Here is a 17,580-nt window from a genome sequence, read left to right as displayed (position 1 = left end):
AGCAAGAAAAGGTGCATATCACTTGTCAAAAGTTAAAATTGTGGTATTTTTGATGTGATGCGAAAATTTTGGGTCTAAGCGTAAAACTTAAAATTTAGGTGTTAGATATGTAAGTTCATGGGAATAGGGAGGTACGTATCTAAATACTCACAAAACTCACAAACTCATTCGTGTTAGGCTTTGAACTAAAAATCTTAATGAACCACTAACCCAGATAAGCTGCACAAATATATATACATCATGTCATTTAGTTGTAACATAAACAAGTTTCAAGGGTGAGTTGATATAAGAGAGATTAGAGAGAGATTACTCGTGTTTGGTAAATTGAGTCACCAACATAGTTTATGAATAGAGCTGTCAAAAAAGAAGAGAGATTACTCGTGTTTGGTACACCAACATAGTTTATGAATAGAGCTGTCAAAAAAGCTTGTTGTTCGTGAACAACTCATATTTGGTTCATTAACTAGCTCATGTTCGAATTATTTGTTAAGCAAGCCAAAAACAAATAAAACTTTTATGTTCAAATTATAAACAAGTTGAACATGAACAACACTTTCTTCGATCTTGTTTAGCTTATTTTAGCTCGAAATAAAAAACTTATATATATTAATATCTATTTAAATCCTTACAGCTTGTGTGATTAAATGATTTTACACTTTTTATTTATTGCATAACAATACTACATATTCAAATCCAATACTCTACATCTATTTTTCTAATTGATTTAAAAGAGTCAATTTCAAGCTGAATATGAACAAATATATAAATCAAACCGAACACGAATACATCGTTTTTTAGCAAAATTTCGAACGCTAGTCAATTTCAAACATAATTACTTTCGAACGAGCCAAACAACTCAAGCTTCTCGTTTACAACCCTATTTATAAATCCCCTTTGGACAATGGTTTTCAAATCATTATGGATGGATGAGGCCCCAAAGCTTTCGGTAGGGTGAACTCACACTCATCTCTAATAAAATTTCTTTAATAGTAATGGAATCCCTTTTTTCATCTGCATTTTCAATTCCACTTCAATCTTTCCAAGCTATATACCATTTAGTTCTCATATAAGCAAATTTTATTAAATAAATAAATTTAAGAAAGACTCAAAGCTCCTACAGACATGTCAAACAAACAATTTGTTGGCATGGTTAAACATAAGCTAGAAATCAATAAACTTGTTCTCATCTGAACCGGTTATAACCGTAGTAAACAAGAAGCAAGCAAATGAGTACAGAGAATTGGATTGGGAAGTTGAGGGCAATTAAAATTAAGAAAAGATAGTATATAAGGAATTGCTAGACCATAAAACGAAGTATATAAGGAATTGCAACTAGTAAAAAAAGTGATAATAAGTGACAAATAGAAGAACAATGAAAGAATGGAACAATGAAAGAATTGCTAGAAATCAACTCATACATCTACAAAGATTCGACACATCACAAGGTTAAACTTGCAATAACTTGATAATAACTATTCATCTATCTTGCAAGCATTCATTACACAATATGAAATGCATTGCTTTTGCACAAACTTATTTACACTAATCTCCATAAAATTTTGCCTTCATTAAGGGGTACTAAACTCCATAGGCATTGCAAACAGAGACCGAATTTGCAGGAAGGGAGATTTCTCCCCCTTTTAAAGAAACTGAGCTTGCTTCGCTTACAACATTGGAGTCGAGATATAAAACTACTACAGATATATCATCATGAAAGTGACGGCGCACACCTCGACCAATCTTCATGATATCGGAGTATCGGATCTCCCTCTTATTTGCTGCTTCTTGTAAAGCGGCCAGCACGAGTCTCCGAGCAATTCCCTGCAGGGATTTGTGGAAAATGAGCTAACTTTCACAAAGGACAAATTTGTTTCCTCTGCACTAAATGTTGCAATAATCAAAACAATTTTTTTGAAATTTACAGAGTGGTTCAAAGCCCAAAGCGTATGGTGGCATTGTATTTAATAGTCTATGATGCTTCATGATTTATTATATTTTAAGGTGCAATGGAGAATTGAGACTTATTTCATTACAGATCATTCAAGAACAGCATCATGAACTTACTTGACGGGGATTTTTCTGCACAATGCTAACAGCATCTTCGTTGCTAATCTGCTCCCACAGCCCATCAGACGCAAAAATAAGAAATTGATCATCAGAATGCAAGGTTTGGACAGATATAGATGGCTCCGCACTAAGTATCGGTGTTTTAAAAGTTTCCTGCAGGCGAAATCTTTCATGCAACGGCTCGCTGTTATATTCTGCCTTTTTAAGGTATGCATCACCAATGGATCTGGAAATCTACAAACGAACACTATGCCTGCTTAAGCTAAATTTTCGAACATCTATTGTCGAGTCATAATATGAAATATCAGATAGAACTGGAGTTTAAGAGATGCAAATTAATAACAATGATGTCCATATTATAATGTAAAATGACTGCATAATCATAGTATAACTTTCATCAAACAATACATGGCATGCAATTATTACTGAGTAAAGTTTCAAAATAGTCCCCTCACTATTTACATGAGGTCATTTTAGTCTCAAAGTTTATAAAAGTGCCAAATTAATCTCCCGACTATTAGAGCTGAAATTGTCTTCTACAGAGACTATTTCAATTAATATTAAAAATACCAATCTAAAGTCAAGGGATTATTTCGACACTTGTTTCATTTATTACCAAAAAACCAATTAAAACCGTTCAATAGCACATCCTTGTAAGAAAATATTCAGAACAGATATATGTTTCAATGGCTGTATATAGATAAAAATTACCTGAATAATGCCCTTAACACGCCAAACATTGTGCTTCAGTACAACAATCTGTGAATCTTCAGGGTGCAATAATTGCAGCTCCTTTCTAACAGACTCAACTGATGCATTGTGCTCGGGCGATAATTGCATAGCCAGAACCTCTCCAGTTGCTCTGACGAGCCTCCCTAAAATAGCCCGTGAATCTCCGAGGTTAGCGATGTAAATTTTTTTATCACAAACTACTCCAAGAAGACAGCAAGAGCCAACAGAAGCAAGTTGAGGATTTAGTGACCACTCTGAAGATACTAAAGATAAGAAGCCGTCTTCTGTTGCCTGGATTGCTTTCCTCAAGACATCCACGGACATGGACTTCTGATCGCTCACGAATCCTGCCAAGAATTTACACAATTATCTCTGAACATATTTGATGGGAATAGAAATGGCTTTTTAAGGTTCGAATCAGGATTCATTAAATAAGTTACCAGGACTGCTGAAAAGGAAAACTTGCATTAATAGAGCATGATTATTCAAGAAAGTGCCAGTCAAGAAGACAGACAACAACAAAGAAATGGGAGGTAATCTAGAAGCTTAATTGAAGGAAATACAAAATGATTTAGCCATATGACTAGCTTCAATGCACTTAAATTGTCTTTTCATCCTTTTTCCTAGTTTACACTTCCAAGCTTATGCTCATAACTCTCTATATTATAATGTGAATCAAAACTAAATCCACCTTACTTGCTTCGAACAATCAATAATATACCATATTATTCTGCTATTAATGTTTTTTGTAAATAACTTCTTGCTTAAAACTCTCGTTTAATATTTTCTCAATATATTATTTTTATCCTTTGTAAATTCCTTCATCTCTAAGAAGCTATTTGGTTTGCGGATTTGAGAGTGTATGGCAAAAGAAATTCAAGGGTTTTGGAAATCTTGATGCTTGGACAAAAGAAAAACAAATGTAATGTAAAATTTCAATGCATTTGAAATAAACACTCTAAATGAATTTTAATGCATTTGGAATTTGTTACAACAACTACTATTACTGCAAGCTTTTATCCCATCAAGTGACATATATTTGGAAATTGTTAGTTTTGGGCAAAATTACAGATGGACTGCTTATGCAAAGTGCTTCGACAACAGCAGTATTATGGCAGTTGAGAGATACCGATGATCCAACGATATGATTAAGCAGAGCTCGAGGATATTCCAAGCATCTCAGCACTCTCTAATCATCATCCACCCTCCCTTATGTAAAGAGTAATATCTATTTATAGAATTTGAGAATAGGATCTCGTGTAAATACCACCAAAATTTAGGACAATTCATAAGACAATCCAAAGTGATTCTCTTAATTTTAAGATGCTTTTGGAGTGTTTAAGAGCCTTGATGATGTAAAAATCAAATAATATAAGGCTTATTAGATTCATGTCATTGAGATTCTCAATCTCAATATTAATATGCAAGATATGTAAATAATTCAATCTTACAATTGATGTCTCAAAATTTTTAATTATGATTCAAATACTTGATTTGGGCTCATATTTGTTCACCTATAATGTTGATAGATTCATCTTGTTGAAATGTTTAGTTTGATAATAAATTTATTGAAATCAAAGATTATATGGTTTTGAATTTGACCGTTGAAGTTATACATCAAGATTCATTTCTGATAAAGTGAATTTTTTAATAACATATCAATAAGATTTATTTTTTTACATTTTTAAAAGCATGTTTATTTTCTTTAATCTTTTGTACCTCATCACCCTATTATGTATACTTAAAGCTCATTTGGTACCTTCAAGTTTGAAATTATAATATGGAAAATGATGAAATTTGATCAATCCATCATTAAGTTCAATGCAATTATGGCCCACTTTAATTTCAAAATAAAGATTTTCATTTCACACTCAAAATGAGAAAAATGTAAATCAACATTTTCCAAAGCATGTTTTCTATTTACAAGCAATCACACTGGCTTAAACAATCTTCTTAGTTGATTGTCCATCTTATTTAACATCAACTTGGGCTCAACTTAAGAATTTTAAATTGGCTCTCTTATAAGTCTAATTTGAAAGATCAACTAAATTTTCAATTTTTCAAGTAATCATATCTTATGGTTAATTATTTTTTTAATATCAATGTATTTATTCTCATAAGAAATACATCAAGACAACAGCTTAAATAATCAATTTTTTTCTTGGAATCACCTTACAATCTCTGCAAAGAGAGTTTTCTTTCAATAAATAAGAAAAACTATTTACAATTTGGCAATCACTAAGACAACTTCTCATTTCTTAATTATGTGCTTGTTATTGCAAAGATCCAAAATTACAATAAAATCAAGCATTTTCATCTCTAATTTCATGCTTCCCTTAAATCCTCTTCACAAGCCAACCAAAAGGAACATGTATGTCCACTTAAGTCACGCTAATAATTATCACCCCTTCCACATGTACAAATTATACTACTTCTAGCATCACTTGTTAAAATTAAATTTACAAATCATCTTCTAATTCAACCTTAGGAGCATGAGCACTAATCCCATTACAATGCCCTCACCAAAATATAAAATAAGAGAATCCATTCCTATTGTTAACCTGATTCATCCCAATAATTTGATTGCATCCCAACCGCAATTCTATCATTAGCCATTCTAACAAAAAATAATTTATGAATAACCTCAAATTTCTCAGACTTTCTCCTTTCATTTAATTTCCTTCAAACAAGCAACATTAATTCTTCTTAAAATAAGTGTACCCACCCATTCACTTGTCATTAAGTTTAAAATAAAAAAAAAATTATGTAAAAAAATATCATCTTAACACTATACTTAATCTTGACCCATTTTTCATCACAATTAGATTATTTCGTGTCACTTGCAAGCCGGGTTTTGGACAACCTTGCCCCTTTTCATCAAAATTGGGTGAAGACTATAGATGATGTGCTAGTAAACATATAATTCTCACAACAATCAAGATATATATTAGCGCTCATGGGGAACATCCAAGTGGTTTTCAACCTAACATCAACTCTCCATCGTTCTCATCCACGCTTAGGATAAAAAATGGCTAACACAAAAATAAATAAATAAATAAAGAATCAAACAAAAATAGGTTCAGCTCATTTTCGATAGTTGAAACAATATTAAAAAATTATCAGCTTACTTAACAGCTAAAGAACATGATGTTTCAAAATTATAAACTATATTTTAACCAGCCAAATCATCACAGGGTAACCATTCATGTTAACCAATGTGGTTGTACCTATATGGATATATCAATAACCCATTACAAAGTCAAAAAACTAAACCATTATAAAAAATATATATGAACCCGTTAAATGAATGAAAGCAGGGGCATTTACATGCATACTACATAATTCTTATTATTTACATATCTAACACCTAAACATTCATATTTACATGCATACCAGTCAAATATTTAATATTGCATCAAAAATACAACCATCACTATCTTTTTAAAAGTGAAATAAATTCTTTCATGCATAGGTTGATGTTATAAGTGTAAATATCAGATTTTAGGTGTTAGATAAGTAACAAATTGTGTATGAATGTAAATTTCCCATGAAAAAAAAAAATAAGGACTGTATATTTATCATCTAAGTAGCTTACTCTTTATGTGGCAGAACAGATTATTACAGATGTATCGAGAGACCTCAGGCCCCCCATGCCCATCATAAACCCCAACAAGTGTCCCAAAAGGACCAGAATTGAGCATGCTCAGAGAACCAGACTCAACCTGGCTCTGATCCTCAAGCATAAAGTTAGCCTGGACGACAGCCATTGAGAACTCTCCATAAGCATGGTGGCCATAGTCCCTGTACCAGAGAGCTCCATCTGCTCGGCTTAATGCCTCAGAGCTTAAATTTAACTTATCCTTTGATGATGGCCGCCAGCAAGTACACAGGTAGTTTATCAACAAAGGTAACATCCCTCATCCCAGCCAGAAATGCCTCCCAAATCTTTTGACCTTACAAAACACCAAACTTTGCAAAATTTGCGAGCAACTCTGCAATCTGTACAATAAGACGCAATAAAAAGAATCAGAAGAGATCTGCAAGTGGAGGAAAAGTAAAAGAATTTGCTGAACTTAAACAATGAAAGGGAAGGCCAAAGCTGCCCTTTGCAGTTAAATTTTTCACTATTTACTAGTTTGAATCACAAAGAGGCATAACGAACTATAAACCAAACAGTATGATTTACTGCAGAGCATCAGAAATCCAACCCCTCGTTCCCCAAATAAGCGGAAAACTTCCTAAGAAAGTGAATAACCCGCCCCTTCTTCTACTCAGAGAAGATACATTGAGAAAAACCATAATACATAAGAAAAAGAGTTGCAGAAAACAAAAACCCACCTTGATTACACGGAGAGCAACAGAAGGACGCTAGAAAGATATGCTGAACACGGGCTCTTATAGATCTGAAGATGGACGAATCGACAACGAAGTTAAGGGATCAAAAAGTGAACTTTTTAGGTTTACACTTGATAAGACGGGTGAAGAAAGGGGATGGCTTTGGCTTCGCACTGGTTTACAGCTTGCGTCGGTATGGAGATTGAAAAGAGCTGCTTTCCCTCTGCTTATGCTCTTGCTCGACAATGGAGCGACAATAGACCAAATGGCCCCATTAAATAGATAAAGAAAGTAAGACATAAGGGCATGGTCAGCCATGGGCTCCACCTCACGCATGGCTACAGGTGGGGTGGCACCAGGCAAGAGGTGGGAGAGAAGATAAGTTTTCTGCCAAGAGGTGGGAGGAAGTGGATTTGGATCCTCTTTAATCATACAAGAAAAAATAAATTGTCAAAATAGTGATAATTTGACTGATTTTTATTGTTAGTTATAGCATATGTAACTCCTTATTTATCTGTGTAAAAATTATACTAAAAGTTACATAAGAATATATAGCTTTTTTAACATATGAATGATTTGATCCAATTTGCAAACTTTATTTTTAGCTTTCTTTACTTTTTTTTTTCCCTTTATTAAAAGTAGAATTTTCTTAAGGTCAGGATTAGGGCTGTCAAAATGACCCGTTGTTTCCGAATAACTTTTGTTCGCCTCGTTAAGAAGCTTATGTTCTACTCGTTTGCTAAGTTACCGAGTCATTACCGAGCCAAACAGGGACAAAGATTTGTTTGTTCGTGTTAAGCTCATTTTGGCTAGAAATATTACTCATCAATTATATATATATATTCATATATATATATATAATTGACCAGGCTAAAAAGATTTATATTCAATTAAAAGTATTAATTAAGAAAATAGAATAAAAATTATTAAAGTAGATTCAAATAATGTTTTAATATGAATAATAATTTTTAAATCTTATCACAATCCTTAACAACTTATGTCTACGTGATTAGGGTTGTCAAAACGACACTCTGTTCATGAACTGCTCATGTTCGGCTCACTAAGCAAACAAGTCGAACACGAACACTTTTTTTGAGCTCGAAATATAAACGAGTCGAATACGAGTTGAGTCTGGGCTCGCTCGTGTTCGGCGTGTTTACACTCCTAGTCAAGATCACATTTTTTAATTGATTATTTATATCTTTTATCTCTGTTATCATCATTTCCTTAATAAATATTTTTACTATTTGTTGGAGTGACATTAACTTTTATATAATACATGCTTTGGAAATTTCAAGAACTATTTAGGATATTTGATTTTTTTTCTTGATTTTATTTGAATACTTAGTCATCTCACGGGCTTCATGGGAATGTTTAGCCTTGGTGGAAGAGAATAAGGCATGAGAAAAATTAAGAGAAAAAACTTCTATTAATAAAAAAAAATTAAGCTTAGGATCATTTTAAAGCTCTCTATTTTTGTTTCTTTTTTTTAAGGAGTCTTCGGTTTATCTATCGTTGTATAATTCCTTTTTCTGAATAAGTCACTCTTTTGGATCATATGAATGATTTGGAGAAGAAAGAAACCAGAAAAGTAGGGACATACAACGAAGAAGACAAATAAAGAGAAAGAAAATTTTGAGAGCTTACATGCGATAAGCCTCATAATAATAGTTCAAGTATGTTCACCCAAACAAGATTGAGCAAAGACACTTTAGACCAATATCCATGAAAGAATACTTACGTAGACTACTCATAACCAGATATTTATGTCGGTTTGCCTGTTCTGGGTCCAAAGTGCTCCAAATGGGATGTATCACGCTTGATTAATTACATATTAGGGGTTGTCCATGAATACTTTTTATCCAAATTAGTTTATATTAGTAATGACAATTAACACAGGGCTATCAAATGAAAGTTTTTTCACATGGGAATACTTTGATGTTGTCAAAGCTCCCGATAAGCCACAAGGCTGAAAGTGAGTCTCTCGCTATCCCCGCATCGGTAACGGACTCATCAACATATAGAGCCTGTGAAATAACTGAATCATCCCGAAGAAGAATCTCAATACGTCAAAGCACATCCGAGTCATAAGAGTAGATGAAAAATCGTTGTACCCCAAATGGGTGCAACTTATCAATAATCAGGTTGTCGATATAATACTAATAAAGGCAAAAAGAGAGACAAGGCTCAATATGGGTAGTCAAAGGAAGAAAGGAGTAATCCCTAAAAGGTAGAGGTTGTCGGGTTGGAGTAACACAAACCAGTCATTTCAAGCTACTAGCACTCTAAGTCTACTTGGTCTTGAAAGTAGTCAACTCAACATGTCATGAGATCCCTCGTCAGCAATCCGAGAATTAAGTCATCCACGGGAACCTGGGTAGACCCAAGGTCAAAGGAATGAAAGTCTATCCTATGACTATCCGGTAGAGCTCCAGAGGTGGGACTTAAACATGCTAAAGTGGCGAGGATGCTCCTGGAAAGGAAGAGAAAGGGTGGTTCAACTACAAAACTGGAAACGCTCCCGACAAGTGGACTAACACCCCGTCTTAGTTGGGGAGCTTTCTAATGACTTAAGCGCGTTAGACAACCTCCTGAGTAGAAATCTATGTTGGGTTGTTGATCCCCGATGCTGCTTATATGCAACATTATAACAATGTCTCTGATTATATTTTCACTTATATTTCATTACTTTGTAACAGAGTCAAAACTTAATCTGAAGAAAATAAGAATTTAACTCTTTAATTTATATATTGTGATACTACGCAAGTATACGTATCGTTATCAAATAATATAAGACTTTTTGATTAATGCCTCAATACCAAACCCACAGGAAAATTATGTAATATGCTCTATTGAACAGAAAACTTTTTATTTTAAAAAGACAATTACTTAAACTAGAGATGTATTTGTAATAATTAAAATTCAAATTTATTTGGTATTTTTGATATTTTGACAAAACAGTAACAATTTAAAAAAATAACTTGAGTTTATGTAAAAGAAAATCACTAAATTTGAAAATATATTTCTCCTTATCATGATCAGTAATAAGCATAAGAATTCCGTTGTGGTAGTATGCAAATTGTGTTGTGTCAAATAAGAGCAATTATATCATTTACCCTTACTAGAGATGTTATAAAGAATATTGGCTAATTTAAAGTTTAAATAGCTCTGAAAACCGGCTAGACAGGGAAGATACCAGCTCTCACTCTAGAGTTCCCTCGATTCCCTCCACCTGGGAGCTAACATCTCATATCAGAACCTAAAATAATAAACCAAGTTGGGGGCTTTAACCTGTCACTTTAAAGTCTTCTAACTCTACACCCTTCAAATATTATTTCTCTATTTATTTGCACTAAATCATATGAATTACATTCTCATTCATACAACCTCATGTAATTTTTTCCAATTGTTGACTGAGACAATACCAGTCTGGTTCTTACATGTTCTCACAACAAATTTTAACATTTGGATAGGTCAAATCAAGAAGTAAATGAAGTTCATGGACTTAAATAATCACAACTTCTTCCAACATTAAAAATTAATACTCTCCACAACTTCCATCCAACACTTTAATTATTTTGTCAAATCAACAAGAAATCTCGATTAAAACCAAAAGAAGTATAAAAACAAAGATAAAAACTTATCTCAAATCCTCCACCAAACTCTTGAAGTTCTTTTGAATCTCTTCTCTTTTACAACACTCTTAAAATAAAGTAAAAATAGAAAGGATAAAGTAAATTTGTGGTGCCTGAATCTCTCCACAAGATTCTCCACTATCATCTTCTCAGGACTCCAACACTCTCTCCCTCTTCAAGCACCCACTTCAAATGTAAAAACTTCCTTCTTTTATAAATCTCCAAGAGGTGTCTTGATAATTCTTCAAAATGTGTCCAAATTCGATGTATTCTCCAAAGGGTGCCTCCTTTCACAAGTCTTTTAATAATATTTTAGTTCTTAATGGTCATAACCACCCTCTTTAGCCAATAGATGCATCAAATACATTTTCAAAATTTGGTCAAATGGAGAAAATCGCGAAATAACTGCCTCTGGCGATTAAGCGCGGGTCCGTGGCGCTTAGGCGCGGCCTTCTCTATTTAACCGGCGCTTAGGCACCAAAACACTTTAGTACAATTTTCACCTCTTTTGCTCCAAATTTGGTTCTTTTTCACTCATTTAAGAATTTTTTCCATTTTTACTTGTCATCTTTTTACTTGTATATGAAAGAAAAAAACACAAATATTTTCCATTAAAGCTCAATATCTCAAAAATATGTATAAAAATGTGTCTAAAAACACTTTATATTTTAGGTATATCAGCTGTCAAGTTGAAGAACCACGGGGGCTTCTCCTCGGAACATGCAAATGATGCAGTTGTTTATTCAAGTCCTAAGTGTGCAGGCTTTATTAATATGACTTGGAATATATTCATGTTATGCAACGCATTTTAAAAATCGGCATGAAGCCTATGTAGGAAAGTAAAAGATAGATTTTAAAATCCTTAATCTCTTAATCCTAAATTTTAATTAGTCTTGAAATTTTTATTAATATGTTTTAGTTAGATAATTTATCATTTTGATTTCCTTAAATGAGCCTAAATTATAATTTTCATAACATCCCAAACAAATCAGAAAAAAACAATGAAAACAATTCAAGTCTGCAAACATGCAAGAAAAACAGATAAAACAAGTCAAATATAATAAAAGGTCGGAGTTGCTGAGTCGACAACATATCACAGAAAAAGTGTTCAGGCTCTACAAATATATATATGGTCCCAATTTTATACATGAACGAGATTTAAAATTAAGGTATGAGTCATGAGCTTGCTACTCTTGGTCCCCGTGCCAGTATCGTATTTTGAATTAAGTTTCAATGCGTATTGCACCTCAAAACTTATGCACATACCATATTTCTAATATAGGACTCTCCTAGGTAATCTAAAAAAAAACAAAGGAAGATCCAAAAAAAAAGGAATCAACCTGCATGAAAACAACGTTAGCAGGAAATCCAACAAATATGTAATTATATTTGAGTCATGTCTTATGTGGGGAGTTTAGCAGCGCCCGCAAGCAAATGTATATGTAAATCATCACATGTTCCCCCTCAATTATACTTGTAAGTGTACATATATATGGCATGGCCCTCTGCAGAAGGCTGTTCTAATATACTACTATACATACAAAAAGTAAACAAATAAGCACACCAAAAGCACAACATGGTGTATGGCAGGAGCAAACAAATCAGCACAAAACAACTGTTAAGTCAAAGAAAGAGATGACATAACATCCTAATCCTTAGTCCAGCACAGCATCTAACATAAGTATCCTAACATAACATTTAATTGAGTCCATGGGTTTGATAAAAGATACACGGTCAAGGCGATGGGGTCGATCGGGCAAGCCTACGTAACACATTGGTTGGTCTGATCGGGCCGGAACGACCGAGCAGATGAGTCAACAAAAGATTTTAAGTCATGTCGATTGGGCAAGCAAGAGAAACAACATCGATTGATCTGATCGAGTCGGTGCGGCCAATTGGACGAGTCAATAAAAGATTATCGATCGTACGCGAGCCGACGGGACAACATGAAAAATTTGATAGTTTTATGAAAATTTTATAAATCGTGCCACGCAAATATTGTGAATACATGCAAGAAATGAGATTCAATCATTATTGGCTACAAAGCTAACTCGTCCTAACGATCTCACATGGTCACCTATAGGGTAATTAACGAGACGAAGCGGGCGTCACTACAAAGTGACGGGTGAGCACCTGTGTTTGCCCAACACTAAGAAATTACATGGGAGGAAGCCTTCATTGCATAGGGAACATTTAAGTCGTGGGACTTTCTATTCTCTACGCTTAAATGACGGATTTTGTCCCCCCCCCACCCGTCCTGGGAATGAAATCACAGGCACAAATGTGGGGTTACAACGACCTCGAACATTGCAATTTTGTGCTATGAATGAAAAGGTTTGGTTTTTCTTGTAGGAATAGTAAGGGAATTACAAAAGCCCCTAACCTACGGGGTTTCCTTTAGAAAATAATTGTCCAATCAATAGGTGTATGATCATATCAACTGGTGTTGGCCGACTACCAAAACCCGCGGTGACATCACAAATATGGGCAACCAAAAGGTGCATGGCCGGGCTAACCAGTATCGTTAGGTCAACTGAACCATATTATAACGAGCAATCAATTGAATCGGAAGATACCAGGTGGCCGGTCAAACACACCTTGTACAGGCGACCAAAACCCACAACCACCTAACAAACCCTACTCCCAGGGCTCACTAAGAAAGAAAATTGCAAGGGGTTTGAGGATTTTCACCTACACGATGGTTGATCGAAGTGTTTCTTCTAGTAAAATAAAGCTCTCCTAACGGTATGAGAGATACAAACCCAAATCCTTTCTTTAAGCAATGAAGAAGCTCTCCTCGCTAGAGAAAATTTGAAGTATGTCGAAATTCTCCTTCTTCAAAGTATGATGGTGTTCTCCTCGTCGAAGAAACTGTGAGTTTATTGGAATTTCACCTCCACCAAACCTATGAAGTAGCTCCTGACCGGAGTATCACTAGATATGAAGAAGACAACCAGAGAAATGGAAGAAAACATGGAGGGGGTCAAGGAGAATGACTTCCCTCACCTTCTCTTTAAAAAAAATCAAGAATCCCCTAAGAAAAGCCCCTTGAAAGCTCCTCCCAAGCTCTCCTCTTATTGCTCAACTCTCTCCCTCCAATGGTGATCGATTAGCTCAAATGAGCTCTTCCTCGTGGGTATTCAGCCATAGGAAGAAGATCTCCAAGGTTGCTTTCCAAATTTAGCATGGACCCAAAATATATCCCATTCCATTTTTAGGTGAAAAATCAAGCCATAAAGGAAGGACCAGCGGTCCTGACCGCCTTGCCGACGGGAATCTGGGGACCGGAGGTCCATTTTCGCGAACTGGGTTCAGGCGTCGTGGTCACGACGAGCTCGGGCATGGTTACACCACAATTCACAGTGCCTTGCGTGGCCGTGCCCGAGGCCTGGTGTAATTACTTTGTATGCTCTGTTTGGCCAGTGTCATCACGCCGCCTTCTAGCATGGTCATGCTACTAAATAGGTGTGGCCAGACCAAAATGACACTAGAAAAATTGGGCTTTCGGAGAAACTCGCCATGGGGGTTCCGGGCCTCGTGGGACCTTCAGAGGATCAAATGTGAGCATGTCATGACTGTTGGACCTTCGTAGGGACCGTAAATGCGTCTCAAAAGATTTCGAGAGGTCAAACCTTCTACATATCGTCGAGCAGAGCGGTTACAACATGAATTTCGCCCTGGACTTCTTAAGGTCTGAACGCCGTGCGGGGTACTCTAGTCGGTTGTCTACGCACGTGAATGTCCATATCAACAGGATACAACTCTGTGTCACAGGAACGAACGTCAACCTGTAGGATACCAGAAGCAATGTTGGCTTGACCATGATCGACTTGAGGCACAGTGGTGCCGGCGTAGACCCCAATTATAGTATTGTGTCTCTCAGCGTATTCGTCCTGTGTACGTCACATAAAAAACGAATGCCAACACTCTTCAATATTTTTCAAATGATTTTAGGGGGTCTAAGTTACTAAAGAAATAATATTTTGTAAAATCTAGGCTTCTCCTAGTTCACCAATTCAAGTTGTGCTATGTTGGGATTTACATGATGTTTATAAAGGAAAATGTTTTGGGAGGCAAGGGATTGAAGGGCAAGAATTCCATACGAAAAAATAATGTGTTCCGCAACAAATAAATTAAAATAAAAGAGACATACAAACCTACCACTTAACAAAGTAGTGAAGTGGTGGAAGATCTCCAAATCTCCACCTCCATGAGTTCAAGTATTGGAGGAAAATTCAATTTTTTTTTCAGCAACCATTCTTTCTATTTAGTAAAATAATAAATAAACAATCCTCAAATAAAATCTAAAAATAATTATTTAAATCTAGAGCCTTTAAAATCCTCAAAAAAAATAATTAATTAACTTATTATATGGTATATGCAATTAATTAATAACTTATTTTCTGAAAGAAGTAAATTTTCACAATTTCAAAAACTTGAATAGCGATGAAATTTAAATTCTCAAACTTTCTACATAAATTCATAATTTTAAAGCATAAAAAAACTCTAAAAAATTAGAACAAAATTATAATAAAATAAAATTAAACTCTTAGTTAAATTAAGTCATCTTCATACTTTTTGTAATAAATAAATTTTTTTATTGCTCCAATTTCTTATGTGTAAACCCTGCGTTGCTTATGATTTATCGAAAAAATATTACATCAGGAGTCTTGATACAAAATTATATCAGCACTTGAATCACAATGCGTCACGTGTATGATCTGACCACATTTTTCATGGTTCTTAAACAATTTTTCTTCTAAGTGAGAGTCCATACAGTTCTCCACTAAATCTAGTGTTTAGTTCTGAGAACCCATAAATTGTATGTAAATTGTTGATCCAAAATTTCACATCACTAAGAACATGTGGTTTTAATTGCCATTACATGGTGCCTCATTTTTAGTATGTTATATATTTTAAGGATATTGTCTCATATGTTCAAATGTATTTGGTTGCTTTCTCTACAAAAGGATTAATCCCCAAAACTTTGTACATCACGTTTTCTTGAAATGTTAATATATCATCAACATTAATAATTTGGCACAAATGCATGTTATGTGACAATTCAAGAAAATATGCATTGGGTTTTATTTTTCTAAAAAAGTTAGATGATTCAGATCATTTGCATGTATTTTTGAATTTAGATATATTCCTTTCAAGTTTAATAAAAATTATCGTGTACAGTTGTTCTTTTTGTTGGCAGAAATTTTTTATGTGATATGTGTAGGATGTCCGCTTAAGCACTATGAAACAGTACTTAATGCATGTATTGATTCTTGTAGCGCAGGACATCCATTTAAGACACTCCGACGCATGTTGAGAGGCACACAATCGGGATCATTTTCCTAGGCTCTGGTTGTCACCCAGGCAAAGGTCTGTCGGCATTTTGATTGTCGAACGTCTTTGATCGGACTAACAGATCACATTCACCATGTCGTACTTGAATCAGACTTATGTTCGCTCGATTGATGACAAATTTGTCTTGTTGAACTTGGATGAAAAAACAGACTGTCCGAACGAATCTAAACGTCAATTTTACCGATGAAGGATGCCCATATTGTTGGGGTTTTATGCATGGTCAATGGAGTGAAAATCAAGGCGTTTGAATAAAAAAAATATTAAATTTGAATAATAATAATAATAATAGTAATAATAAATGTAAAATATTAAAATGATGAAAATCTCTCAAAAAAAAATTCTCAACGCTCACATGCACAAACGCACCAGCAAGGGCGCGCCAGCCCGCAACGATGTGTGCACGCTCTTGCAAGCCCCTCCGCACCCATGTGCGCCCTGCTTGCGCAAACCAACGCACGTCTGCAAACCAGTGCACATCTGTGTGCACAAACCAGCGCATGCCTGTGGTCCGTTTGCACGCATCTACACGGCTGCACGTACTCAGCCACCCAAAGCAGCATTTAGTCTTTTTTTTTTTATAAGGTGTGAGAGGGAAAAAAGCCACCAATTGATGGTCGTCTTGGGGGTTTATTCTAAGGTCTGAAAATATTCATTTTTGGGGGGTTCATTTCAACTCAAGAGAGGGCTTCAGGGACCAGGGGATGAGCGTAGAGAGCAAGGTCCTTCCTTCTTCTTCCCCTTCCTCTTCCTCTTCCATATCTCACTTCTTGAGCTTTCTTTCATTGTTTCCCTTCCTCCTACAAGCACCATCCTCCCTATAACATATCAAAAGAAAGGGTGAGAGAGTGATTCCTTGGAGGTACATTAAAGGCAGAGGAGAACTTTCTCTTACTTAGGAGAAGGAGGAGAGAGCCACCATCTCTCCTAAAGAAGGAGAGTGTCATCCTTGCGAGGGGAGGAGCTAGAAAAAAACAAAGAGCAGGTGTTTTTTTTTTCTCTTTTTGAAGAAATGCATTTGTAATGTGGGATGCATCATATGTGTCACTATAACATAAGAAATAAATCATCTTAATGAAACTCTTAAACACAGAGGGAGGAGCTAGAAAAAACAAAGAGCACGTGTTTTTTTTTTTTTTCTCTTTCTGAAGAAATGCATTTGTAATGTGAGATGCATCATATGTGTCACTATAACATTAGAAATAAATCATCTTAATGAAACTCTTAAACACAGCTTTCCTATTAACAATAGTTGGCCTTAAAATGATTATTATGGAAATGGGTCAACATCCTATAAGGGCCTCCTCAATATTGGTTATTCAATCCTATAAAACTACATTTTTAATTTTTTTATGTCTTTCAGATTATCATTGGAATGAAGTGTAGCATTAGTGACATCTTCAATATACTCACATTCCAAATAATGTTCATCCTCTAAAAATTAATTATATATATA

General features: G+C 34.9%; 1 protein-coding gene across 1 annotated transcript; it reads right to left on the bottom strand.

The window, feature by feature from the left end:
• Positions 1-1,452: 1,452 nt before the first annotated feature.
• LOC110020449 (probable protein phosphatase 2C 79) lies at positions 1,453-7,516 on the bottom strand. The gene is made up of 5 exons (XM_020718559.1): positions 7,138-7,516; positions 6,395-6,798; positions 2,779-3,146; positions 2,065-2,301; positions 1,453-1,821 (listed from the first exon to the last, which is right to left on the bottom strand). The coding sequence occupies exons 2-5, from the start codon at positions 6,711-6,713 to the stop codon at positions 1,579-1,581; spliced, it is 1,167 nt and encodes a 388-aa protein (XP_020574218.1). The 5' UTR covers positions 6,714-6,798; positions 7,138-7,516; the 3' UTR covers positions 1,453-1,578.
• Between the last annotated feature and the right edge of the window lie 10,064 nt (positions 7,517-17,580).

This window comes from Phalaenopsis equestris, unplaced genomic scaffold (assembly GCF_001263595.1).
Source record: "Phalaenopsis equestris unplaced genomic scaffold, ASM126359v1 Scaffold000096, whole genome shotgun sequence".
Classification (NCBI taxonomy): domain Eukaryota; kingdom Viridiplantae; phylum Streptophyta; class Magnoliopsida; order Asparagales; family Orchidaceae; genus Phalaenopsis; species Phalaenopsis equestris.
This window is presented reverse-complemented; position numbering and strand designations above follow the sequence as displayed.